The 27,571-nt window shown below is 39.7% G+C and overlaps 1 protein-coding gene across 1 annotated transcript in view; it reads left to right on the top strand.

Annotated features, from left to right (window-relative positions):
- Nucleotides 1-3,829: 3,829 nt before the first annotated feature.
- The window catches only part of MYOM2 (myomesin 2), a 70,133-nt gene continuing 46,391 nt past the window's right edge, over nt 3,830-27,571 (top strand). The window contains exons 1-12 of the mRNA XM_064510197.1: nt 3,830-3,936; nt 4,972-5,094; nt 6,788-6,926; nt 7,127-7,284; nt 8,183-8,275; nt 16,693-16,781; nt 16,861-16,911; nt 17,205-17,369; nt 22,169-22,330; nt 24,332-24,473; nt 26,105-26,304; nt 27,481-27,534. Of these exons, the coding sequence (XP_064366267.1) occupies nt 3,830-3,936; nt 4,972-5,094; nt 6,788-6,926; nt 7,127-7,284; nt 8,183-8,275; nt 16,693-16,781; nt 16,861-16,911; nt 17,205-17,369; nt 22,169-22,330; nt 24,332-24,473; nt 26,105-26,304; nt 27,481-27,534 (1,483 nt within the window). The remainder of the gene's footprint in view (nt 3,937-4,971; nt 5,095-6,787; nt 6,927-7,126; nt 7,285-8,182; nt 8,276-16,692; nt 16,782-16,860; nt 16,912-17,204; nt 17,370-22,168; nt 22,331-24,331; nt 24,474-26,104; nt 26,305-27,480; nt 27,535-27,571) is intronic.

Genomic DNA, 27,571 nt, shown 5'->3' on the forward strand with positions numbered 1-27,571 from the left:
AAATGTATTTCAGTAGAAAACTGGGAAAACCCAACAAGTGTCCTACGAAGGCAACAGAAACTTCTTTCATCCTAAACTCAGATACCCTAAGTTCCGTAGTTCTGTGTAGACTTTGCTGAAGCATTTTTTACTGCACCGCTGTAATTTTGCTCTTCAGATACTCATCTTTGCAGCACTATTAAGTATTAAATACATACTCTGCAAGCATCATTGTAATTAACTGATGATGATTATTGCATTTGGAACGGTTGCCAGGCAGTTCTCCTCTGTGTTAGCAGAAGGCTAAACGAGTCTGGCTGCTAACAAGGTCTGTTAATTGCTTGTGTGGAGGGAGGATAGGAGTGATGGCTATGTGTTTCTGTTCTGTAGGGGTTTGGGCAAACTTGCAAAGTATTGGAACTCAAATTTTGAGAAATCCTGGCTGCTGATTAATAGAAAAAGATACACTAATTAAAAGGTAAGTTTTATATTTAGGGGAGAATGCTAAACTGTAAATAGCAAAGATGTTGTCTCCCATCTCAAAAATGAAAATAACCCAGGCTTTGATCTGTCCAAACACATGAGCATTGTTCTACAGCCCTTATGCATCAGATCTGAGTCAGACTTATACATAGCAACATATAAATTGCATGTGGATGAATTCACAAAATTATTTAACAGGGTCACACATAAACATGAGTAGCTCTTAACAGCTGAGTCAGTCTTATAAGGAACCTATGGGTTTGCCCTTTGCACCTCCATTTAAGTGAAAGGGCTAATTATAAATAGAGAAGAGGCAACATTATACCATTAACTGTCTGGTTAAGGTATGAACTAAGGGGGAAGTGAAATGTCATATGCACAATAGTCACACAGTGAGGCAATGGGAAGAAAACCTGTATTCGATGTCTGTGTGCATAGCATAACATCATGTAGGGAAACCAAAACTAGGAGAGGCTGAGGCTGCTCGTGGGTCTATGCAGCCATGTCCATGTAACTACGACAGTGTGGCAGCCCATGTGATGAGTGCGACAGCTCAGTGTTGCATGAGGGCATCTAATGAAGCTACCACCTCTGCAAGGTGCTGTGCTGTGCTGTGCTGTGCCATGCCAGCTTGGGGCATGTTAGCTTTCTTATTTCACTAGACATGTGGTGATACATTTCTTTCAATGTCTTATACTAGTGTCGTCAACCTGTTTTATTTGTCTTTTGGTATCTGATGTTTTGCCTAAAGCTCTCATTCCTGAGCTCATGGCTTATAGCCCTCATATCTCCCAAAAAAAGATTGAAAAAGTAACAACAGGGTATGCTGAAGGTGCAGTTATCAGGTGGTAAATTATAAAAAAAACTCATCTCTTTGAGGGTCATGACTTTTTTTTTTTCTTACTAAGATGGTCTCTGCAGGAGAAGACATTAGCTCTATTTAATTGTAGAACCTTTTTCTTGGAAATGAAAACTAGTTGACATGAGAATGGCATGATTTGGGGGGCATCTGACTCAGTTTTTGAATGCTTGAAACTAACCGTCACACAGCTAGAATATATTACAGTAACCATTACTCAACCAGTAATGATTATTTCCTCTTGTCATTAACACTGTATGCTGGAAATACTGGTATTTGCAGCTACTTTGCCATGTATTAAGGTTCAATTTTATAGTCTATAAAAGTGTTTTTTTTTAAATTAATTTGGTCTAATCTTATAGTAGTTAGGCAAAATTCCCAAATAAACACATGAAATGGAGCTACTTACCCGACTAAGAACAGCAGTCTTTCATTGAATCATTTTATGTTTTTCTTCCTAGAAGTATGATTTACTGTATAAGAAATCTAGCTCTAATTTTCGAAGAATAAATTGCCACAACGAAACATATGAAATGATTTCTTTTACAGATACAGTATATCTAGTAATATAACTAGTAAAAACATTAAAAGTCACAGCTGAAAAATTCATGCAAAAGTCATGAAAATGTCTGTAATTCTTCAACATTTTTATTGTTAATTGTTTCCCATTCTCAAATGGGTATTTTGCAAATCATTTTTCAAATCGTAAGATAATAATTATAACTCCATAATGTAACAGAAAGCATTGCTTTCAAAATAAGTAATAAACATTTAAAAACCTATTTTCAATGATATTTTATTGAACTAAATTTATTGCACATACTTTTATTACAATAAGAAGAGATTAATGAAACCAAAAAAGTTCTTTGCAATTTGAAAGTTGACAATGAAGTAGTGATTGATATTTTTAAAATTTTTTTTAACCAAATCTAATTTTATTGAAACTGTTCATCATTTAATTTTAACATGTGTACTACTCATCTTTTTTCCCAAAGTGCATGTCTCTAGCTATATGATATGAAATAGAACATGGATTAAAATCTGTGAGTACCACTGCCTTTGAAATTAAGTAAGAGGAACTTACATTGTATCTAAATCAGTTTACAAGATTTCTGTTCAAATCCCCTTGAGTTTTGCATTTTATATGTGTCATGAAACTGCCTACTTATGGGACTTTCAAATGCAAACGATTGGTATCGTTCTAAGGATTTTACTCATAGGCAGGTTCTGCAGTGGGTAAAATGACCGATGAGGATGGCAGTTGTCCCCTTTCCCTTTTCAGGTGGCCCCTGGATGAGCTGGCCTTGCTCTGTGCCCACTGTCCAAAGCTGTGCCTCTGCCTTTGCACCAGCTTCTGGAGTGGAGCTGCCAGACTGCATCCCACCTGGGAGTAAAATAGCTGGTGCTCTTCCCTCACATTTCAGCAGGAAACTAGGTTTTATTGGGGGATTTTATTTGTGGGATTTGGCGCAGGCTGTTTTATAAACCTTATATGGGGAAATTGCTTCCTTTGGTACTGAAATGCAGCCGTCTCTTGGGGAGCGTGGTGCTTGCTGATTGCCCACTGCAACCCCTCACAATCATTTTGGCCAAGTGGCTCAGATGTAAAGAATCCCATATTCGACTGAGACTGCAAATGGGACTTAGAAAAGCAGACTGTAAGTACACAAGCAGGCACCAAGCCAGGACATGGCTGGTCACAACCCCACTTCTGCAAAAAGTTGTTAAGTGTATTTCTAATGAGCATAAGTAGGCAGTGCTTCTGGCTTATTTTAACGCCATGCTTGGGAATTTGCTTAACTCTGGCTCTGTGGGAAACACACCATCCACAGAATCACTTGTGTACCTTCTGGGAGCTCCCTGAAAGATTCTGAGCACCTTCTAGCCAAATGCCATGCTTTGGAGAAAGTCCACAGGGGAACAACCAGAATTACCAGAAGTCTACAAAAAACTCATGAGAAAAGCTTGAAAGAATTGGTTTTGTTTAGTTGAAACAAGAGAGCTCTGACAGGAGCTTTGAACAAAATCTTCAAATCTTCAACTGGCTGCTGCAAGAGTGGGTGAATGCGATCAATTTTGTGTTTTTGTGATGAACTAGTCAAGAAAGAGTGACCTTAAGTTACAAGGGCCCTAATAAAAGGTTGAGAAGAGCAAAGCGCTGAAATGCCCCCAGATACCCCCAAAGCCGTGGAATTGCCATCCATGGAAATTTCTAAGGAGGTGTTAAACAGCATCTGCAAAGAAGGAGGGAAATGATCTCCTCAAAGTCTCTTCTAGCTCTTTCACCTACAATTCCGTGATTCACTGCTTGGCTAATAAAAATCAGCCTGAGGTGCCTGTGCATACTATTGATGGCATTATTTGTCATAAATTGACGGAATTTTATACATTTGTGTGTGTACACACACATGTGCATGTATATAAAAATATCAAACCTAAATGTTAGAAATATTTTGGTAAATGTGATTTTATTCCTCATAGGAATTGCTGTTTGTAACAAACTGAACTATGTCATCGCTAGTGGTACCATTTTACCAGAGGAGACACAAGCACTTCGATCAGTCCTATCGCAACATTCAGACAAGATATGTACTTGAGGAATATGCAGCAAGAAAGTAAGTACCATGTATTTCACAAATGTACCACAGAGAGGTTTCTATTTTGGGGAATCAGTTTTTAGAAGCAAGATATTTACAGATTCCCCCCCCCCCCCCGCCTGAAGTCTTCCACTGATATAGTTAGACTTCCTAGCTTTGTAGCAACTCACCTATGCAGATCTTTTAGCTGAAGATCCCTTCTGTTTACTACCTCTAAGTTGGAAACTCCTTCCTTTAGGCTATGATTAAAACTCATTCTGATTTAAGAAAAATAATTGGAATTTATCTTAAATCACAGAAGCAATTTTTTACCTATCCTCCCCGTATGACATGAGACTATTTCTTGTCCTGAACTTGGCTGTTCCAAATTATGGTTTCTGTTATTTAATTTCATTTTTTAAAATTTTTCATTAAAATGTTTAATTCCTCTAATTTGAAATCTCAGACTTTTATCCACAAGATCCAGGTTCTTTGTGTCTCAGACTGGACCTTTGACTCTGGGTTGCTTAATAGTCACTGTTCTCCCCCTTCAGTATTTAAGGTGAATAATTACCTGATTGCACCCTACTGGTGTAAATGGGAATTAGCTGGTCCTTTGGTCTCAGACCTTTGCTTTGTCAGACTTCAGAGCCTCGTGTGCTTGTCCAGCTTTCTGTATGTTATGTGATGCTTAGAAACACAGGAATATTTAGATGTTGTTATAAGGATTCTGTGTGTTTTGTATTATAGATTGGCTGGTACCTTTGTGCTTCACTGAAATGGTACCATAGCACTAAAGGATTGGAGGCTGAATGAATATAAATTTAACAGAACTGAATGAAGTAAAAAGACTAATGATCCCTAGTGACTGATAATGGGCATTTAGCCTCCGAGGGACAAGTGAGAGTTGAAGCACCCTAGCAGCAGTGCGGTTAGTGAGGAATACAGAGTAGGTTTCTCACTGAACAGCGCTCAGTCCTGGCATTCAGCTCATTTAAAGTAATTTCTTTGACTTTTGTGAGTTCATGTTTTACCATAATTGCTGGATTATAACAACATCTTTTATATTTGAAGGGCTGCTTCCAGACAGGCTGCCTATTATGAATCATCTGGCAGCCTGGGAAAAACAACATGCAGACTGTGTGCCAGGAGGGCACGTACTTTGGCTCATGAAGCAATGCAAGAATCCAGAAAAAGGTAAAGCTCTGATCTGTGTGGTGGCTCTGATCCCATTTAGTGTCTGTCTTTTGCCAGGGCTCTTTTCAGGGTCAGCAAGACTGGAGGCTTCTCCGTCACTGTTCTTCACTAATCTATTTTGGCTGGAATACTAAATGATTGAGTGTCACTTTCAATCTCATGTTTCAACACAGAATTGTTCTCCACTGCCCGGTTTGACCCTTGAAAACAGCTTTAAAACCAAAAGAAATTAGAAACTACATGGAATCCAAAATTAATTTTTCTAACAAATTTACTGCACTATTCCTGCATTTCTGGGTGAGATCAATTTAAACATTTTGTGTTCTTTCCTTAATATCAAGAGGGCTTGCTGTCACATCTCAATTACAGCCTTGATATGAAGTCCTATAGTAAATGTGCTGACAACAATGTTCCTGTTAGTGAATCTGCATGTTTCTTCTCTGCTATGCTCTGCAGTGACTGCACCAAAGACATAGACAATATATGCTGTAAGAAAGAATTTTGTTTTCTCCTTCCTAGAGAATGTTTAGAGAGAATCATACACATTCATGTTTCTGGTATTTGTTTTGAAAAATATATCCTAAAAACTGGATGTTCCAGGAAAATCAAACTTGTTTGCCTACTCTGTTGTTTTTGAAACTGTTTTAACCTCTATTAATGTAAAATAATACATGGCAGAACAAGGCTGGTATTTAGAGTACGATGAAATGACGCAAATAAATAATAATAAAAAAAACCCAGACAAATAATAGCCTGAACTACAGTTCAGTGAAGTTCATGTAAGTCTTCTTGTTTGCTTCAGTGCACGTTGGTTATGCCTTAAGAGTCCTGCTGCATTCTATAATGACAGTCATGTGAGAAATTTCAGATATTCAGCTCCTTTCTTCATCCTGTTGGCAAAACAATGAGTAGTATAGGCTGCTTACTGACTCAGCACAAATGAAAGACCTTGGGCTAGCTCTTCCTAAATACATTGATGGGATTTTTTTACGAATTCTGAAAAATCTATGCAATCAGTGTTTCCTCACTGTTCCCCAAAGTTGCTCACTAACCCTTTTAAAAGCCACAGGTTTCCCAAAAGCTTGCTTTTTCCTGGCAGTTTCTGCAATACTTTTCACTTACTTCTGTCCAAGAATAGCTTTCTTGCATGCAGCAGTTCATCAAACACTGGTGAACTCCATGGTCTATATCTTTCAGGTGAGGTCAGTTGATAGAGCCCATGGAGCTAAATACAGTGCTTCCCAGGTGCTAGATCCAAGGGTATGGCATGAGCAAGGTGAGCGAGGCCCAGGTCGTTTCAGGGTGTGACATATGAACAGAACACGCCTTCACTCCCTGCCCTGTGCTTTCCCTGGGAAGGAAAATCAAGGGCCAGAGGGATGCTAGCCAGGTTCTTGATCTTGATGACCAGAGAACTAGGACTGCAGGGTACCGTGTCAAAGTCAAAGGGACCATACCAGTTTCCAAGCCTGAAACTATGGCCTCACACATGTTGGGGAAAGGAAAGGGAAGCAAAATTCATGTTAATGTCAGGTGCTCATTCGGATAGGCAGAGACACTAAGAATAATTCCTAAACTAGATTTTACATGCTGCTGATAGAATTTCAGAGCCCTCAGTTGCCTACTGTGTATGAGTGATAGTCTTAAGCTTCATTTTAGGTTACTCTTACCTGATTTCTTTCTTGTCCTACAGAACTCATGAGCAAAAGTCACATGTGAGTGAAGAGAAAAGGATCCGGTTTGCCAGTGAGTTGTCTGCTTTGGAAAAAGAGATTCACACAGCCAGGCACCGTGCTAGAGAACATCTGGACAGACTTGCTATACAAAGGATGGTACAGTGCTGAACAGTTTTTGTTCCTATGCAAACAGAATTGTAAGATAAACTGCAATTTAAGTCTGTGTTTCAAACACGAGTAGGAACTTCACATCTTTTAATCTTGTGGATTTAAGACTAAATCTCAGAGCCCATTTGAGTCTGGTGCTAGACATTTCTTTTCTCTGCCTGCCTTCATTTCTGTGCTACGTTCTATAGGTAGAAGAAAATATGGCCTTGGAAAGACACGCTATTGAGGAGAGCATAAGTCGAGCTCCTGAAATTCTAGTGCGCCTGAGGTCTCACACTGTGTGGGAAAAGATGTCTGTGAGTCTTTGCTTCACTGTACAAGGATTTCCCACCCCTGTTGTACAATGGTAAGAGACTGGCCTTTCCCAGGCCTTGAAAAATGTTGTTAAGCTTTTTTCATTTGAAAGTTATGGCATAACTGATCAGTTTCACATACATAATGGCTATGTTAAAACCCGTTTATAATCCTCATAGATGTGCTAGATCATAGCAGTTGATACTGCAGTGGAAGGAGTGGGAGGACACATTGCTGAATGGTTCTGCGTAGTGTGAGAGGCAAACTTGAGTATTTCAGAAAGCAGACTGTGAAAGGCAATTCCAGTTTTCCTGTCCATCAATTTCCTTGAGGATGAAATAGCAAATGGCAAAATACACTGCGCTTACAGGCTTGTTGCTCAGCCTGGGTAAACTTGCACAGCACCATTGCCGTCATGGGCAGTACCCATGTTCATGTTGTGTCAGCCCCTGTTGAGGTACCTCCGTTTGAGTGTAAGGTCCCTGAAGCTGCCCTCCTTTCCACACGAGTGCAGTCCTGAGGATGTGAGAGCCCCAGGATGAACTATGAAGACCTAACCTGAGGCATAACTTTGTTGCTGCTTCTCTTTTTCGAGCTGAAGCGTGTTACTGTAATTTAAGATGCGGTTTGCTTCCCACCTTGTGTCAGGGCTAGTGGACTGGAAAGTTCAAGTCACATGCCACCCTCTCCCTGCTTCACAGCCTGCTCCCTGGTTTGGGTGGGCAGGTTCTTCTCTTTCCATATTCCTCCAGGAGTGATGGTCCTCCTTTGCGTTCATGGCCCCACACATATCTATCCATGCATACTGGAAAATACTCTGTTCAAGCAGAGAGTATTTTCAGAGACAGCAGTCAGATGACAGTAAATAATATCTGGATGTAAAAAATCTACTTAATTATTGAAGTGAATAGTAGCTGCTATTAATGAGTTCATTTTTTCTTGATTGTCAGGTATAAAAATGAGGAGCTGATTACCCCTGCAAGTGATCCAGGAAAGTACGGAATTGAGAGCAGATACGGAGTACATGTATTGCATATATACAGGTAGATCATTCTGATGGCTATAACAGGTTTTTATACTCTATACAAAATATTTTTTTTATCGGATATAATTGAGAAGTCATACAATGGCTGCAAGAGAGCTGGTAAATTCAACCCACTTGACTTCTGCTCTGTTGGTACTCGTATTTGGGCCAGAGAAAGTTCACTAAATAGCTGATATTAGATCACTGAAATAAAAAAATAGATATTTCTGCAGGTAGATAGCAAAATAGAGGTAACTAGCTAAAAGTAGTAGTTCCTTTTTTTAATTAGAATTATATCTCGTTAACAGTCAAAGTGGAAAATTATCTGTATACTTTGTTCCTCCCAAGATGAAATTCTTTAAAGTAAGAAAAATTTTAGCTGATCATGGCAAGTATACCCAATCTCAGAATTTTTTTATTATATGGTAGGTCTGTTCTGTTTACTTTTTCATCTCCATTTTTTGTTCTCCAAAAACTAAATGTTTGCTAAAAAAAATATAGTTCTAATTTAATTCATTGTGTTTTACAAAACCATGTTAATCTTGTGGTATAGGAAATGCCTGGGTAGAACAGCTTCCCTAAAATAATCTTAACCTGTCCTAAACAACTGAGATATTGCATGTTAAATGTGACATGGTGCAAGATTTTTTAAAATAAAAACCCAAAGAAAAATGAAGTAACTGTGGTGTTCAAAAAGAAAATTAATATTTAGTGCAGAGGCACACAAAGACAAAAGTTGAATTTCTCCAGAATGTGAGCATTAGCGGTGCTCAAACAGCTGGAATATTTGTGGCTAAAACGTGGCTAGTCAAACGTTTCACCTTCTTACCCCATCTCCACCTGTCAGCAGCGGAAAAGAGCCCTGAGCATGGCCTTGTGGCATTAGAGCAGATCCCCCCCCCCTCCCAGCAATCCCCTTTGCAACAGGGTGAATGAAAGTGCCCTCCTCTGTCTGGGTGTGAGTGGCAGTCAGGAGATGAAATGTAGGCAAGGTCCTGCCAGTGAGCAGCTGTGCTTGCGCTCCTCTTGCTTGGTCCGCGTTCATGCTTGGCGAGTGCGGGCGCCCAGCGCATCCTGCCCAGGCTCCCTTTGTGACATGAGTAAATGGCATTTTGCAGAAATGAGAATGGGTGTGGATGCTGCTGGGTGGCTTTTTGAACATCTATAGCTACTGCTGAAGGGTGCTAATGGCTTATATCCCCTCGACGCCTTTTTGCTCTTTCCTGTGCCAGTCGTCATAGTCATGTAGACACTGTCCATAATGAGTTTCATGAATGTTCAAACCCACCAGTGCTTATGGAGACACACGATGGTGCCATTTATTGGCACCCACCACGGATTCTTGCACCCACCCATAGTCACCCACTGGCAATTACATGGGAACAGTGTACAAAGCCCAGACTTGTACGTAGTCACATGGGCTCAGTCACGTTCAACCAAGCTGCCATCTTCAGAGATGCTTGCTTTGTTTTTCTTTCCTTCTATCCAGCAGTGTATTTTTTTTGTCAACTAAAGATGCCCAGCTGCTCTCCAACAGGTTTTCCTTCTCTCCTTAAAAAAATATTGGGGGATCATAGTCCCAGAGTTATGATTTATTTACCATAGTTTTATACAGTTTATTAAATTAAAATTTCTAAGCTTGAATATATCTCTTTATTACCACTCTACTTTGTTCTAAAACTTCAGCATGAACCGTACAGTGCTTCCCATAAGACAGAAAATCAACATGCAGGAAATGGAAGAACATTTTGACAGTGCTTTTCATTACTGTTACTGGGTGTTTCTTGTATTTCAAAACAGAGAATTTATAGCTAGTTGGTTAATATATATATATATTCTTAATGGTTTATATATAAACATATATCAATTAACTCTTCAAATATCTTTCTTCCATACATATCTCTATATATCTATATATACATATATTTGGAAAGTTATTTTTTTTCCTGGAAGTAGAACAGTTAGGATTTTCTACCCATCCACTTCTGTACTCTCCTCAGCTGTTCATACCAAAGTGCTGAGCTGCACGTCATCTGATCCGCAGCTACTCAAAACAGCCTTGGAATTTCTTGGCCACTTTCTTAGCGCTTCAGTGGAGCTCAGGGAGTGAACTTTTCCTTCTGATGCAAGTGTGATATTTATTCCTATGAATATTCTTTGAACCCAGTGGAAAAATTCTTGAGGCGCCAAATCCAGAACGTCACCTTGTTATCTTAAAGTGGTAACTGGACACAATTTCATCCCCCCATTTGCTGTCTTCCAGGGTCCATAAGCCTACAGAGTAGCCAGATCATTTTCATTTCATTTCTCTGTCTCATATTTTTATGATGCCCTGTGCTCAATTTACCACATTTTCTGCATTCATTCAACACTATCATTATCATTTACTGCTGCTTTTTTGCTTCTCCGAGTATTATTTTAGACTTTTTCAGATGGAAACTTGGGCTCAAGGTCTCCCTTGGGCAGTAAAGAAAAAGTATTTGAAGCTTTCTTTGTAATTTTTGCACATCTCACAGTTATAGGGGCAGAGACATTTCCAGCCTGCACTGTGGCAGTGGTCAGTCTTATTTTTTATCTTATTTCTGATGGGTGAGCCAGAGGAGACTGAAAGGAGCCCTCTGAGAGAAAGCTGCTGGTATTTGAAATGACTGATACATGTCTGAGAAAATGAGGGTTTGTTTAACTTGTGTTTCTTTACCCAATCTAATTTAATTATGGATGGTCACATAATATAAGAAAAGATTTCTATATCAGAGATAATCAAGATGAAGATGCCCTCTTGCCTTATAACATGGCTAAGGAATATGTTCTGCATTAGTGTCTATCCTAGTACCTAAAAAGTATGTAGAAGCACCCAGCTGGTGCTACTTGTTCAGCAAATTTTTTTTTTTACCATCATGCCTAGGCTATTCCTCTTGCTGATAGTAAAGTGAAATGACTCTTTAAATGACTCACTTGTCTTTATGCAACCTTAAATGGGTATGTTGTGTTTTCTGATATGGTGCTGGGGCACAGAGGAGACAGCAGTGTGCTCTGGGTGTCCCTTTACCCCGCAGTGAGCCAGCAGGTGAGCCACAGAGGGCCAGATGGTGGAATGAGCAGAGAAGGAAGTTCGATTTTTCGAGAGCTCTGTCCACATGGCTGCACAGTGCCAAATATGCACGGCTCAACATCTGGCAGTGTTTTATCTTTTATTAGGGCCCTCTTCCTTTCCTATTTCATTAAGTCACCGTTTAAGAAGTGCCTCTAATTGCAGCAGGGAAAGGTTTACAGTTGCATCAGCAAAAATGTGTGCCAAAGCCAGCAGAGTGCAGTGTAATACCTGCTGCCGGTAGGCATAGCATACCCGCGGATCAGGCACTCGGCTCCTAAGAACTACCAGCATTCCTCCAAAAAAAGGCTTAAAATCTGAATGAACCTTCTTTTCTAACTATTCTCATTTAACAGATGACATTGTGCAGTCAGTACATGACTATTTTCATTTGATCAGGCATAAAAGGCTTGAAATGATTTAATCCGGAGAGGCAGAGAGGGAGGCCTGCTCTTTCTTCTGCAGTAGGTAGAGGCAGGGCAGAGCGCAGGCCCTGCGGCAGAGACAGGAGACGTGGCTGAGACCGAAGGCAGCCTCTGGTTTAGCAGGCAGAGCCTTTGGGCTGTCTGGGGCAGATGGGGTGATGACAAACTGCAGCTCCCAAGGCTTCTCAGGTGTGCAGTACTTGTGTGTGTATAGATATTGCAGGTGCTTCCCTTCTTCCATCCTTGCTATAATGAAATGAAATGGTCTGTGATCTTCTGAACTATCAGCCACTGTTCCCTGTAAGCTCCAATACTTGGGATCTCTGTCTTGAGGCTGCCACCGCCTCTCAGCATCTCCCGCCTTTGGTAAAAACAAACAAAGCAAGCAAACAAAACAAAACAAAAAAATCAAAAAAAAAAGTCAAATTTTGACCATGTCTAGGAGACAGTAGTTCTAGAGAGCATTTCTGCATTTTGCTGTCATATAACCATAGCATTGAAGGTAATTTTGTCATCTGAATTCAAAGGATGCAGTTTGAACTCTACATAATTTACTGCACTCTGCTTTTTGTTCTGGACATGGGCTGAATTGCATTCCAATTCAGGCAAAAAAGTTATTTCACTCTTAACTTCTGAGTTTAAATCTCCACCAGGCATAGGGACGAATACATGCATTTTAAACAGGAGTATCTGCCTGGGGAATATTCCTCACACAAACATTAGCACTTCAGAGCCTGATGTGTATTCAGGGCAATTTAAGTTTCACAAGAAGTATTAGTATCTTGGGACAGATAGAGCTCGGCACTCACACTTCATGGTATCTAAATGTACTCTATGCAAATTTTGTCTGACCTTTGTAAAGGCTGGAAAACACACTCTCCATCGCGATGCAAGAATAACCATTGGAGAGACCATACCTTGTCTCCTGGGTACATTAAATATAGTTTCTAACTGGTCTTGAATCAATGCTCTTTGCAGTGTAGTTTAGGAAATCTAGAGGTTTTTTGCATACAGGAAAGCAGATAGTTTCCTGGATAATCCTTGGTCTGAGTATTATCTCACACCAAAGGAGAGTCAGGACCTGATGTAGCTGGCCATCCTTTCCAGCTCCCTTCAGAGCATGCATTAAACTGGTGTGCTACATAGCTCTCCCCACTAACCCCATACAATTCCACTATGAGGTTTGAATGTAGTCTGCTGAATATCAGGCTAGTTAATATTAGGCTGGCATGATTTATATACTGGAAAGTCAGGTTAGAGAGCAGAGCAAGCAATAATCCATTGTAAAATGCTTCCAAAGCAGTGACCTTCAGAAAACATGTAGAGTTGTTACAACTTTTTAGATAGCAGAAAGTGCCTAGACTGTGCAATAGTTACATGTGGTTATAGTAACAGCAAGTACCCTGTTTCTCCTCTTAAAACCAAATTATGTTGTAAGTGTGTGGTCAGTAGTTTGATCAGCAGTTTCTTCTTTCTTTTCTTCTCCCTGAGGAAAATAGTTCTCACTCCATCACTATTCCAGACAATTTCTGTCAAATTGTTGCTTTCAGACTTCGAGCTACTTGTGCTAAAGGAATGGGCCTTTGTGAATATCCTGCTTGTCCTAGTCATTTTTATGATCATATTCTGTTTTCTCTACCTTGGAGACCCTCAGAAATGGGAAAACATTGTGAAGAGATGTGTTTTGCTGTTGCTTGTGAGAGGGCAAGGATTTGGGGAGGGGACTGAGAGGAGCACCGCTATATATCAGTTTGAAAAGTTCATCAGGTATCTGCCATTCTGCTTGCTCGTTCTGCAACTCTTTCACCTCCAAATTTCTGATGCTTTAAGTGGCCAAGCACAGTCTGGGGCTGCTCGTTTGTTTACAAAATACTTTTTTTGAGTTTCCTGATTATTTGTACGCCACCTTGTGGTTACTGGTAAATCATGCTTTTAATCTTGAATCCTACATAAATCTTACAAAAATGGGTTCCTGTTAACAGTTGTATCTGTTTTCTACTAGAAAATGAAGCCCATACTGAAAGCAGATAGCCACTTAATTATTTTAAAGCAATAGCTAATCAGAATGAACCTCAGTTTAGATGTATTGCTATTTTGTCCCTGTTGATGACACTCTAAAACAACAACAAAATGTTGAAGAACAGTGAAGGGTATTTGGCAGAAGCAAAGCAACCCGAAGCAAGGTATCTGCTGCCCGGCCAGGGCACGCGCCTGGGGAAAAGCCTGCCGGCTGTGCTGCAGCATACGCCCGCCACCGGCATGTCGGGGATGCCCTCCTGGGCTATGCTTGCTGTGGAAAATCAAATATGTTCTCTGCTACAGAGCCCCCTTGGCGTGGGATGGGCTCTGCCCATAGCAGTAACTCTCTTATCCCTCAGGACAGGGCAGCTGCATCTAGCCCGTCCTTGGGGAATGGTCCCTGATCTGTGCGACCTCCTGAGAGTGCCCAGAAATCCTTTGGGAGAGCTGGCACATACCAAAACGTGCCAGGGGCTGCTCTGACACATCGACACTGTGGTGATCAACATCCAGTTTCTGGGCACATTCCTTGGCACTGTTTCAGTTTACAAACATGTAATATATCTTATTCTATATAATGCATAATATTACAAGTAATATATAGCATATAATATGTAACATATAATATATAATATATATAAAAATATGTATTATATGTTACATATTATATGCTATTTTATATTTATATATTGTGCCTTAAAACAGATGCAGTGTAGAGTGTCTGGAACTCTGCAGAGTTCCACTACAGTTAGTACTGCAGTGCCCCTATGAAGACCTCTGAGATGCCTAGCTTGGTGTTAGCTTGTCCCACCAGAGCAAGGCATTGCAGTGGGCTGTGAGGAGTGTATGAATTACACTCATTTAAGTATACAGGCATTACTACGTGACTTAAGGAAAAAAAACACTGTAATGAAGTTTTACTTGCTTTTGGCATTTTATCACATGACTGTTAATATTGTGAAATTAGGATAGTAAAAAGACTGTCTTGTTTTTAAGAAGTTAGTGGAAGGAAATACTGTCAACTCAGATAGCTTTCAAGCAAGTCCAGAATCAATTAAGCTTCATATAGATTTGTGAACAGGTACTGGCATTTTTTAAATCCTTCCTGAAAACCTTAAAAAAAATCTAGCCTAGCATTTCAACTTTCTTTTTCAGAATTACTTTGTCCAGTAAGACACTCGAGGGCTTCACACCCAGCTGCAGGCTTTGTTGGTTAAGTGCACTAATCTTGGGACTTACCGCTGTGGCTTTGGTAATTAGCTGTGAAATGTGTGGCTGAAGATTTGCCTCGGGGGGAGCTATGAGTCTTGTATGTTTAAAGAGATAAAACTCATTTTAACACACCTTTCATCAAGTTGTTTTAGGCACCACAGTACAGATGGTATCATTTCTGTGATATGACACTGTCCAGGATATATGTATGGGCTGAAAAGCAGGTGTCTGATGTACCTGTCACTGGTGTGACATACCACAAAATCGGCATCCTGTTATGCAATTTACATCAAACACTTTCACATATTCTTTCTTCTTTCACACCTGGGATATATAACCTCTTAGAAGACAAGTGCAGCCATAATTTCATCCCTTTCATGTGACAGCTTCCAAGAAGATACAGATTCATTCTTTTGAGGGAAGCTAAGTGCATGATGCAGAACATTACAGCTCATCACTGGCAATTCCCGAGTGGCCTCCATTAAGTGCACTGGAACTACACAGAAACAGGATTCAGTTGTGTGCATTTCAGTTAGCACTCTGTGAATAACTGACGGCTCGACCTAACAGAAATCCCAAGAAATAAGTTAAAAAAAAAATCACCAATTTTGTGTGACATGGACATATTTCTGAATACTCAGCTAATGGAAAAGTTGCAAAAAAATATTGAATTGGGCCAAATGAAAAGTTTTTTTCATTCTAAACAAGGTTTTGTTTTTCATATTGGAGTGTTTAGTATGTTTCTGAAAATAAACAGGAGTAAATTCTGAAATAAATGTCATTTTGAATTGAAATGTTCATTTTGAAATATTAAAATGAAATATTCAAACTTTTCAAGATTTTTTCTTCCTTTGTACTAAGTTGCTTCAACATAATTGAAAATGTCTCATTCTACTCAAATCTGCATATGACCGAAAAACAGCCCAAAATATTTTTAACCTTTTCTAGTCAGTGGTTATTTATATTTATTAGAAACATAGCAGATAAGTCACTTCAAATGCAAATTTGAGTAACTGAACCAAAAAAATTCACAGAAAGGGTTAATTTCCTTTACTTTACCTCAATTTTATGTCAGGATAACAGCCATGTACTAAATAAAAGAAGACTGGGATATAAAAGTTTGTACTGAAATCTTAACATTTGTCTTTATATCTGATAATGTAACTTCCCCTTCAAGGAAGGATATAGTAAGTGAGATATTCTGCCATCAGTCCCTATACTGCATGAAGAAGTAACTATTTTTTGTTTCATTTTCCATTATATTGTCCTTGCATAATAAAAATATTTTCTTACTTAAAAAAAAAAATCAAGCCCAAACTATTTTGCCCAATTAACAATCTAGGTCAGATTCTCTGTTTTTGTATCATTTCCTCTGGACTGCCTAAGAGGTGTAAGAGAGGCAGCAAATGCCAATAGCTGCCTGCTTGCAATAGCCTTAGAAAGGAGAGGTCATTTCCAGTTTGATCAAGTTAATGTAGCCTGCACTGTTTCTCTGATCAAACTGCAGCAAAACCAGTACCAACTTTCTGATGGTCTTTCACCAACTTCTTGTACTGCCTCATGCCGGCGAAGAGCTTTAAACACTTTGCTTGGGTTTGGCATATCTTGGTTTGTAATATCAGTCATTAGGACCTTATGAGCATTGCTGGTATTTACACAGTCATCTGTTTTCCTCCTTGCCCTTTTCAGAGCTGATTTTGATGATTCTGCTACCTATTCTGCAGTTGCAACAAATGTCCATGGGCAGGCATCAACTAATTGTGCTGTGATTGTGCGAAGTAAGTCCTACTTCATGATTAAAACAAGAAGTAAGTACTGTGCTCATTTTGTTGATTCCTTGCTGTCTGTGTTTTATAGGGTTCAGAGGAGATGAAGAGCCTCACCCAGCTGGGATAATGCCCTTCCACTGTAAGCAATTTTTTCCTTTTTGCTTAGATAGTTTATGTGCTCTTATCACTGGTCAGAATCAAAGTAATGTTCTACAGATGAGAAAACTGGATATAACTTGATTCTTCTGGCTTAGCTTTCTAAGCATTCAGTCACAATAGCAACTGTCCAGATGCTTTTAATTTTCAAGTTGCATTTCTAGGTCAGCATAAAGTATAAGAGAACTCCATCTCCTGTTCAAATCAGACAGTAATCTGTTGGTTCCAAGTGCATTTTACTTATACTCAAGAATGTTTTGATTTTCTCATGCGTAGTGCCCCTGTCATATGATGTTTGCTTCACCCATTTTGATGTCCAGTTTCTGGAGAAATTTGGAGTCACCTTTGGAACTGAAGGTGAAACACTGACCCTTAAATGCTCTGTGTTGGTTACCCCAGAACTGAAAAGGCTACACCCTCGTGTTGAGTGGTATCGAGATGGTAAGTTGTTTTTTCCTGAGGTACTGCATCTGCTCTCATATACATGATTTTCAGTTTTTTTAGATGCATATTATCTCTCCTTGAAAACTTTGTGGAAATTTGTATTCACCTATGACAATTATCTTGGCTGAATAACATCCCTTATTGTTCTGGACAGTTATCCTAATTACCATATTTATGGAGGGGGAAGAAGGATGTGACGTGATAGCTGCAGGTGATGCAGGAAAAGGGGACAGTTCAGAAGAACCCGAGTCAAAAGAGATGGCTTAATCTATGCTCATTTCTGAGCACCTGTATTGCTAGCTGTGGGCAGAACAAACCTCACATTGTCTTTGGGCAATAGAAACATTAACTGTATTGGAGCACCTAAGATCTACAAAGATCTGAAAAGCAGGTCTTCATTCCAAGAACATCGTTGTGCTCCTGAAGATGTGCACCCCCAACCACTCTTAGCACTGCATATCTCTGTAGCAGAGTGGGGAATGTTGGCTATGATACTTATCTACATTTGTTTTTCATTTAACTTCTTCGCAAGTTTATATTCCACACATGGATTCAGGCAGGGCTCTTACAACTAAACATGTCATAAGAACTAATTAAAGCTTTCTCTTCAAAGGATTGGGGGTACCAGTAAGTGTTACAGCTCCTGTGATTTAAATGTTTAGCTGCCTTGTGTAGCACTGACCCATGTTAGATGTCTTGGTGTCCTGTTCAAACGCAAAGGAAAAGCTAAAAGCTGAGTAATATCTACAATAGTTACTACTACTGTAGCTACACACTAAATAGAATGGAATACAGTGCAATAGTTACAGACTAAATAGAAGCTATCTGGAAAATCAAGGAGGAAACACTGAGGAGAAAGGTCTGGCTTCAAACATAAGACTTTCAAAACTAAATTCAGAATACAACAAATAACTAACTCCAGCTGGAATTCATTGTCTTGAACTCTCTTGAAATTGGATGACTTGGTCAACGCTTTCTTGAGCACGCATTTACAAAAGGAGGAAGTGATCATATATTATCTAATAGTGCAATAACTCTAAGATTTACTCACTAGGTGGAAATGCACACTCACTTCCCAGATCTGAATATGCTTCATAATTGAATGCTGTGACCACTGAGCTGAAGGGTGTTCACAGAGCAGTAAATTAATGAGGTGTGGGTGTGGGCCTCTATTTCCATATCTTGTTCCAGTATTTATTGTGATTTTTATATTAAAAGATGTTTAATTTAAAGTACAGAAATATTTATTGGAGCAAGACCTGGAACACAGGACTTTTCTCTGCTGTACAAGTGCCTTGTTGGTATGTTGCTTTCTTTCTCTGTTTTGTCAGTGAAAAACTATGCCATGCCAAATGGAACAGATTTAACTGGAAGTACCAAAAAAAGCTTTACTCAAGCATGTTCTACAGTCTGGTGGATGGTACACTAACTCTGCATGAATAATGTTTGTTCATCCCACAAAAAAGGTCTTGAAACATAAAACTAAGGATACTTAAAGTTCAGTAAACTATAGTAGATATTTAGCTCACTAGCTCTCGCCACAAACAGTGTCTGCATAGGATTCTGAAGTAAATATTCTGTTTGAGGATATAAGGAAAGGCTTGGTTAGTTTTGAATGGTGAGACCCTTCCCCCAGGGGACCACATTTGAGAATGGAGAACTCCTATGACTGGTGTTGAGACTGGTTGCAGGCAAGTTGGTAGAATTTTCCATAGTTGTCAAAATGTGGTGGATAAAATAAGGACTGACAAAAGGATTAATAAGGCAGTCAAGAAAATTCAAGATTAGGAAATGCAGAAAAAGGATTCTTACATAGCTGCTAGTTAAGCCTTTTTTCCCCATATATTCTATTTTTTACATAGATTCACATCTGACACTTCAGGGAATATACTGCTATTTACTCTTTCACTCCTACTTTTCTATCGTTGTGGATACTTGATTGTGTTGGGGCTATTAGGTGCTATTGCAGTGAAAATACTTAATAATAAAAATAGCTGTTTTGTCTGGTGAATAATCTAAAATCTGAGGCTTATTCTTGAACCGAAGTTCTGTTCACACTAAAGTGTACAGTGATTTGTAATGGCTATAGATAGACTCTGAGATGACCTATCTGTTTCAATAGTACCTTTAGTCTGTCTCCTTCTGCCCACCTTAAAGGTACCACATCTCTGAACTTTCTGAACCTCAGAACAAATCTGGTTTTTGGAACTGTAGCCATGAGAAATTTTTAATTTTCTAGAGACGCCCCATGCTGTTCCAGTTTTCATCTAGTGAGAATTGTTCTAGTTCTACAGTTAGGTGAAAATGAGTTTTTGGCCCTTTCAGTTTAATCCTTTATGATACCAATGTAATTTCTTCTTGATATGTAATATTATGCTATTTATGTTTCTACTTATTTGACATAACACTACCTTCTCCATGAAGACCTGAGGTGAAAATGGGGTCTCTTTGAAAGCAAATAGATTTTTCTAGTGACTCAAATTGGAAAGGCTTTTGCCCCATTATGCTATAGATACTATAGGAAACAGAATCATATGAACAAGCTTAAAATTGTCCTTCATTGCACACACATGGATCATGGTATGTGTGTGCATCAACAAGCAGAACTTCTTCCCAAATGCAGCAGGAATTCATGCGATATGAACCTTTGCTATGTGCTTGAATTTCTTATGCTGAGTCTCTGAGAGCTGGAGGCAATGCATAAATGTAAATGATAAGAAGGTTAACAAATTGTTCAACAGTATGAGCTTTAAAAGTGCTGTTCTTGGAGAGGTAATATTTAATTCTACTCTTGTATTAAGACAATCTTTATCAGCTTGTGATAGAAGCTTTCTGTTATTGATCTCTGATACAATAGAACTATTATAAAGCTGTATGCACAAATATTCTGCAGCCATTTATACTGGAGTCTAACATAAGATGACTGGAACTCCTAGGAAAAAAACCATGGAGTGAAGAATTTTGGAGAAATTTCAACAGATCACAATACACGAATTGGGCAATTAGGATGAAGAGAAACTTCAAAATATAGTAATTTCCAACTCCATATATGAATTATCAGCAGAGTAATATTTTAGGGAAAATATCTGTTATAGCAGCATGGCAGGGTTGAGTCACAGTGTCTTTGAAGGTTAGTCTCTTCCACGTTCATTCTTTGGTAGATTCTCAGAGAAGTGATAGAACAGAGCATGTGAATAGACTGGGGGTCTGAGCACAACAGTGAGTCCCTGGAATCAGTGGCACAGTCTAGTTGGAGGCCTGTAGCTAGCGGTGTCTGCCAAGGGGTCAGTACTGGGTCCAGTCTTGTTCAATTTATTCATCAATGATCTGGATGAAGGGACAGAGTGCACCCTCAGCAAGTTTGCTGATGATACAAAACTGGGAGGAGTGGCTGATACACCAGAGGGCTGTGCTGCCATTCAGAGGGACCTGGACGGGCTGGAGAGATGGGCAGAGAGGAACCTCATGAAGTTCAATAAAGGGAAGTGCAGGGTCCTGCACCCAGGGAGGAAGAACCTCATGCACCAGTACAGGCTTGGGGCTGACCTGCTGGGAAGCAGCTCTGCAGAGAAGGACCTGGGAGTCCTGGTGGACAACAAGTTGATGATGAGGCAGCACTGTGCCCTTGTGGCCAAGAAGGCCAATGGTATCCTGGGCTGCATTAGGAAGAGTTGTCAGCAGGTCGAGGGAGGTGATATTCCCCCCTCTGCTCAGCTGTGGTGAGGCCACATCTGGGGTACTGTGTCCAATTCTGGGCTCCCCAGTACCAGAGAGACATGGCACTACTGGAGGATCTCATGAAGGATCTCATGAGAATGAGTGCAACTGAATTTATTTTGGATGCTTCTCACAAAACAACTGAATACTTAGGTGACTGTGTAACTTACTGCTTTAAGTTTTAATAGCCTGTCTCTTACTGATGTTCTATCATCTGAACATAGGCCACTTTTAACATCTCCTTATGCAATACAGTAGGTAACTGGGCAAACCGATTCCTTTTCAATTGTGTGAGTATCTGCTCCAAGGTGTTTTTAAGCAATAGAATAATAAACATATCTATAGATCTCCAGCTCTTTTTAATACAACTCTGGTGCATTGATTAGAATAAATTAGTATGGAACAGGTCTTATGGGATTAAAATAAAAAATAATCCAATCAATTATTGAAAGAAGATGACAGGAACTCCCTTGACTAGCATAAAATATTCTGCTCATATTTTTGCTCTAGTTTCACTAGGCAATCAGATTAATTTACATTAATCATGGGTCACCACCTCTCACCTGTGAGAAATTCAAATTTAATTTCATTCACTGCTCAACAGGCATGCCTTGAAGAATTAAATTTAGTGCGTATTTATAGCGGTCTTCAGATTAGACTGAAATCTGGTCTTTAAACTTGAAGGAAGAAATTGAGTAATCTGACATCTGACCTTAACAGATAGCAAAACTTATTAAAAAGGAATCAAAGTTCCATCCTGCATCTATTACAGTGAATGGCGGGTTTTTGCATGATTGTTTTAAAATGTGGATTAATATTTTTCCCTGGCAGTGTATTAGAAATGATAGTGAAGGGAATTCAGTCCTTGGCACCTCGTATTCTCTAAAATTCACCGATGAAATAAGTTTGGAGGGATCCAGCTTAGTCTCTGTAGAATTTTGATAGCATCAAAGCACCGTGACTCTGAATGCACCTGGCATAGAGGGCTCTCGGTGCCCCTCACCTGCACAGAACGGCACTGGGAGGTCGGTTGTTCTGGTCAGTACGGGAACTGGTGCCTGATGGTTCTTCTCTTCCAGATGTGCTAATAAAGGACTCCAAGTGGACGAAGCTGTACTTTGGAGAAGGTCAGGCAGCTCTGTCTTTTACCCATCTGAACAAAGATGATGAAGGTCTATACACCCTACGTATAGTTACAAGAGGTGGGGTGAATGAATACAGTGCGTTCCTGTTTGTCAGAGGTAAGGTTTTCATTTGTTTCTTGGGGAGAAATTAGAAAGAGCAGCAGAAAAAGTAGTTTATTAAACAATCCCATGTAATGAAGGAAGTATAAGAGATATCCAGCATTTTGGTATTTTACAGTTGGTTGATTTTGTATAGTAGTCTGTGCTAGAAAAAATACAGTGACATTACATGAGTGGGGAGCTTCAAAAGGAGTTTGCTTCTGAAGCTGTTTTCCTTCCTGAAGAACCAGAGAAATCAATCTTGTGAAGAAACATTTTGTTTCCTCCTTCACTGTCTCCTTTATCTGCTAGGGACTAAACATCCTTGAATCCTACCTCTCCTCACTGTGATGATTTTTACTCTAGAGGTTTCCAGATGGGAGTGATTCCCGTGTCCTGTGCCTGGACTTAGGAAGAGGCACAGGAGAAAGCAAAAGAAATATTCCCACCAACATACCAGTCACAGTAACCTCAATAATCAGAGAAAAGAAGGGAAGTAAGAAATTTGTTCACTGAAGAAATACAGTGTTCACAAGAGACATGGATAAAGGGAAGATAAATATATTAAAATAGAATAGAGGTCAGGATTTGCCCTCGCATTTGCATGTTCAGCTCTCGATGAAGTGAGAATGAGCTCCTGTATGCACCTCTGGGCAGAACTTACTTTCCCTTTTTCTTAATTGCAAGATGAAAATATGTCTCGCTGAACTGTTCTATCACTCTCTTAAATTCTCTGGACAAGATCCACAGTCGTAGCAAACTGGAGTAGCCTCACTGAAGCCATTGGAGCTATATCAGCTGAAAACAAAGAGATCTGGCTTGTTCTTCTTAGAAATGTGTTGGAACACACATACCTTGCAGAACCTTTTTCTAGCCAGTTTGTGTGTTGTGGATGGCAATTAATATTTTTTTGATGGGTCACTGTTAGGTACCTCTTTTGCCTATTTTTACTCTGTCTGATCCATTCGCATGCACAGGACCCTGGACTTAAGCTATGTCCTCTCTGGTCTATGGTACCCTCTGTTGCCTTCCTCCTACCTCTTTTCACATGGGCTGCGATCTGATGTTACAGTGTCATTTTCATGTGTACAGTCAGGCCCATAGTTGAGAAACCTTGCAGGGTGTTGCAGGCCTGATGCTGAGCACCAGCCTCCTTACAACTGATTGACCTTGCAGTAGGGCAAATGTTCTCAGTCCCCTAGGGTTTCTCTTCTGAGACACCTCAAACTCAGTGCAAGAAACACGTGTAAAGCACAGCAAAGTACAGGTGCTTCTTGGCAGTAGGTTCTAGAGTCACAGTGGTTCTTGCAGATATTTTAGGAAAATTTGGGAAACCATCAAGATTTGGGTTCAAATCAAGCTTGAGACTTTTGCATGGTTATTTCAGCAAAGGGAACCCAGAAAGTGAAAAGTTTGGACTCTGCCTAGATGTCTAGGATATTTACATGTTATAAAGCCTTTCCTTGGAGGAAGAAAACTATTTGTTAGGAGATGTGATTAGCAATTGTGGGTTCGCACCTGTCAGCTCCTCTCAGATGAAGCCACAGGTATCTCAATGAAAGAACATTCGTTATTTAGACCTACTCATATTGTAAGACTTAAAATAAAAAGTAGCCTCAAAAATGTACCAGAAGTTTACAAACTTCTTATTCCTTAGGGATTTGTTTTCCTTACTGAGTACTTTGGGCTGATCAGTAACCCACTGATAGCTTTTAGTGGGAAAGTTTATCAAAAACATGTTGGGTAGTCAGGCATTTAATTCTCATGGAAAGTAATGGGTCTTTGATGCCTAAATCACTTTTCTACCTTCAAAAATATCCCTGAACTTCTTTACCTGTCTGGGGAGATAGACGTTATAGGCTTGACTCTTTAGTGCAGTGAATTAGCCTGTATGGAAATCTTTGGGCTCCCCCTCATAGAAAAGAATAGCACAGTGAACTGGAAATCTTCCCTTCTGTCTTTGCTGTGTATTTCAGAAGAATCAGGGTCAAAACTGATCTATTTTTATTTGTGATCCAGATGCCGATGCGTTAATCGTGGGAGCACCGGGGGCACCAATGGACGTTAAATGCCACGATGCAAACAGAGACTATGTTATTGTTACTTGGAAACCACCAAACACAACCAGCCAGAGCCCAGTCATTGGATATTTTGTTGACAAGTATGTAAACATTGGGATTTATTTAATTTTGTTTATTGCCAGAGCACATATCTACTGAAGGGGGAAAAAAAATACCATTTTTATCCTTTGATACTTGTGTCGTTTAGTTATATCTTTACAGAGCCCAGTTACTGGAACCCAGCTGTCTACTTTCTTAAATTACTAGAATGTTCCTTGGAACAATTTTAGCCCAGGTGATCTAGTACTTTCCTTGGAAATTTCTGGGCACAGCCTGGAAGTTAGCAAGGGCAATGGGATCATTCTCAGTAATCAGTTTGCAGGCAGCCAATCCTTTATCAGAGATGAAAAAGGTTCAATAGCATGGGTTTGGCCAAATCAGAGAATGAGCAAGTGCTGGCACTGTTTGACTTACAGAAGCCAGAATCCATTAATCAGATTTAAGTCTTTTTAAGCTGTACATTACAGAGCTGAAACCTAGAGATTGTTACATGATCTGTTTACTTCTGCCTTAACAACAATATTCCATGAGTTCAAGGCATGGGTTCCTGGGAGCTGGTGGTTTAAATTCGAAGGGCAGCTCTCACTCCTCCTGCCTACTTTGCACATTGTCGGGGGTTCAGCTCAGTGCAGGCAGCCCAGGATCAGGGGATCCAAGGGTTATTCTGCATCTCTTCCTCTGAAGTGCATACTCTTCCCCTGTAACTGGAGCTGAACACTGGATCTTTAGTGTTTGAAAATGACAGTCAGCAAAAACGTTACTGAAGTAGTTTAATAATGTATTTCTACCCTTAAAAACAACATTTGCAGCTCAGTGCTATCCAGTACTCTATAATTTGGTCTAACTCAGAGACAACTATCTGGAAACTGCTGGAAAATATTGGCTTATGAATGGCTGTCAGTATGGAGAAATTAGTTTGGGCCCTGGGGACTCTACCATTTATATCCAGTTTGTGCAGTGCATAGATCACGGGAGCATTTCACCTATTATGTGTATAATCTACACAGCTGTGCCTTTTGACATTTTGCTTGGATTACTGCAGTGCCTAGGAGTCCTTGATCATGACCCCAGTTTGCTGGGTGCTGTCAGAGCAAAAGGCATTCTCCACCACAAAAACTTATAGTAGTATGAGACAAAGGAGATATGTGCAGACAAAGGAGGCAGTATGAGGACATCACTGTGCTTCATGATGACTCCTGCACTCTGTGGCCCAGCCACTGTTGCAGAGAAAAGCACAAAGGTGCTCACTTAAAAATATAATGAGAAAGGGATGGAAAAGATCAGGTGAATCAGGTTGCAATTTCAGCACATTTGTGGTGATACATGTCAAAAATAAAGGTGAGTAACTTGTGACATGGCAAGGGATATGACAAGGAAGGGAACCTGGTGGAAGGGAAGTAGAGGGAGTTGACAAGGCCAAAAAACATACAAGAAAAACGCCCTTTGCAACTTCACTGTGAAGAAATATGAGCACAGTGAGACCAGGTTAGTATGGTCAAAGGAAAGGTTGTCTAAAGAATGTGTTAGAATTAGTAAATTGTATGGATTAGTTCCTCAATTTAGTGAGGATAGCTTTTATGACTGACTTGGTGTGTGGAAGTATGGTCTATGTTTATTGCGGGATGACTTTGATAAATGAACACTGAAAAATGCTGTCTTGTACTATTCCAAGATGTGAAGTGGGTTTGGAAAACTGGATCCAGTGCAATGATGCTCCTGTAAAAATCTGCAAGTATCCTGTGACTGGTCTCTATGAGGGACGGTCTTACATATTCCGCGTGAGAGCAGTGAACAGCGCGGGCATTAGCAGGCCTTCTCGAGTCTCTGAACCAGTGGCGGCTCTTGACCCTGTTGACCTGGACAGAACACAAAGTAGGTTGTGCAAGGCTGGAACTGGTGTTCAATATTTGATCTTACATTTATTCAGATTCTGTTTTCAGATTCTGTTTGCTTAGTAGCCTAAGGAGCAGGATTCACTTCTTCCTTTGAATGAATGGGTATCTCATTAATTTCAAGGTGGGGGATACAGCTGCAATAATTCCATATGGACAATTTGTCAGGACTTGAGGATCCTATCTCAATTGTGGCTGGTTTTACTTATCTTTTAAATATAAAAACTTATTATCACAAGGAGCAATGTTTTCAAAAGAGGCAATATGTCCTGGAAGCTTGCATCATTTCCACTGGGAAATTGGCACTCAGATCCCACAAACCTTCACATTTGCTGGCAATCACTTTTGAAAAAGTTACCAAATATGCCTACTTTAGTTAAAAAAAAAAAATCATTTGTGATGTGAATTCACCACCCCAGAGACTCTCCTATTTACCCACTCCTCTTTTGATAAGAGAAGTGCCAACACTGGCACAAAGCTCCCTTGCCGCAGGTTGGGGGCCTCTGTTATTGCGATTTTCCTAGCAGATGGAAAAAAGTCAATCTAATGAAACAGCTCCTTCTGAAAACTCATTTTGTGCTCAAGGCCACTGCATTCTGCAAAGCAACCTTCACAAGACCTTCTCCATGAGTGAGCTAAGCTAGCTTGCTCTGAGGAGTAGTCTTGTTGGTTTAGCCTCGTCCAAAAACCCAGCACGAAGGCTACACACATCATATACTTGCACACCTGTTGTTTTGCATGCTCCTTTTATGCAGAGGAGAATTAAATTCATTATGAAGACTTCAGGTCCTAATGTTGCTTGTAAAGCCTGAGTTGAATATGCTATGTTTCCATCAAATTTATTACTAATTCTTATGGTAAAGGTCCAAATCATGGTATAGTTGTCCTCCAATCTGCCTGAGAATTGTGACCATGATTTTTTTTTTTTAGTTCATCTTTAAATATGAAGTCATGCTTAGTTTTCTCATGAAAGTGAATGAAGCGGTGTATAACTTTCAGCTGATTCCATCTTTGGAAATATTTAGTAACAGAGTTATACAAACAGAGGTATATAAAGATACAGAAAGGCTTTTTAACTGCTGATGAACAGTAATTTGCAAAATTTATGAATATATCAAATTGGCTCAAGAAACTAACTGAATATTTTGGTTAACAGTTATTCATGTGGATGAAGGGCGAAGGACTGTAATCCGAAAGGATGACCTTGAAGGTATGCCACTTTTCCACGATTTCATTCCATCTGTCTG

This window comes from Dromaius novaehollandiae, chromosome 3, assembly GCF_036370855.1.
Source record: "Dromaius novaehollandiae isolate bDroNov1 chromosome 3, bDroNov1.hap1, whole genome shotgun sequence".
NCBI lineage: Eukaryota > Metazoa > Chordata > Aves > Casuariiformes > Dromaiidae > Dromaius > Dromaius novaehollandiae.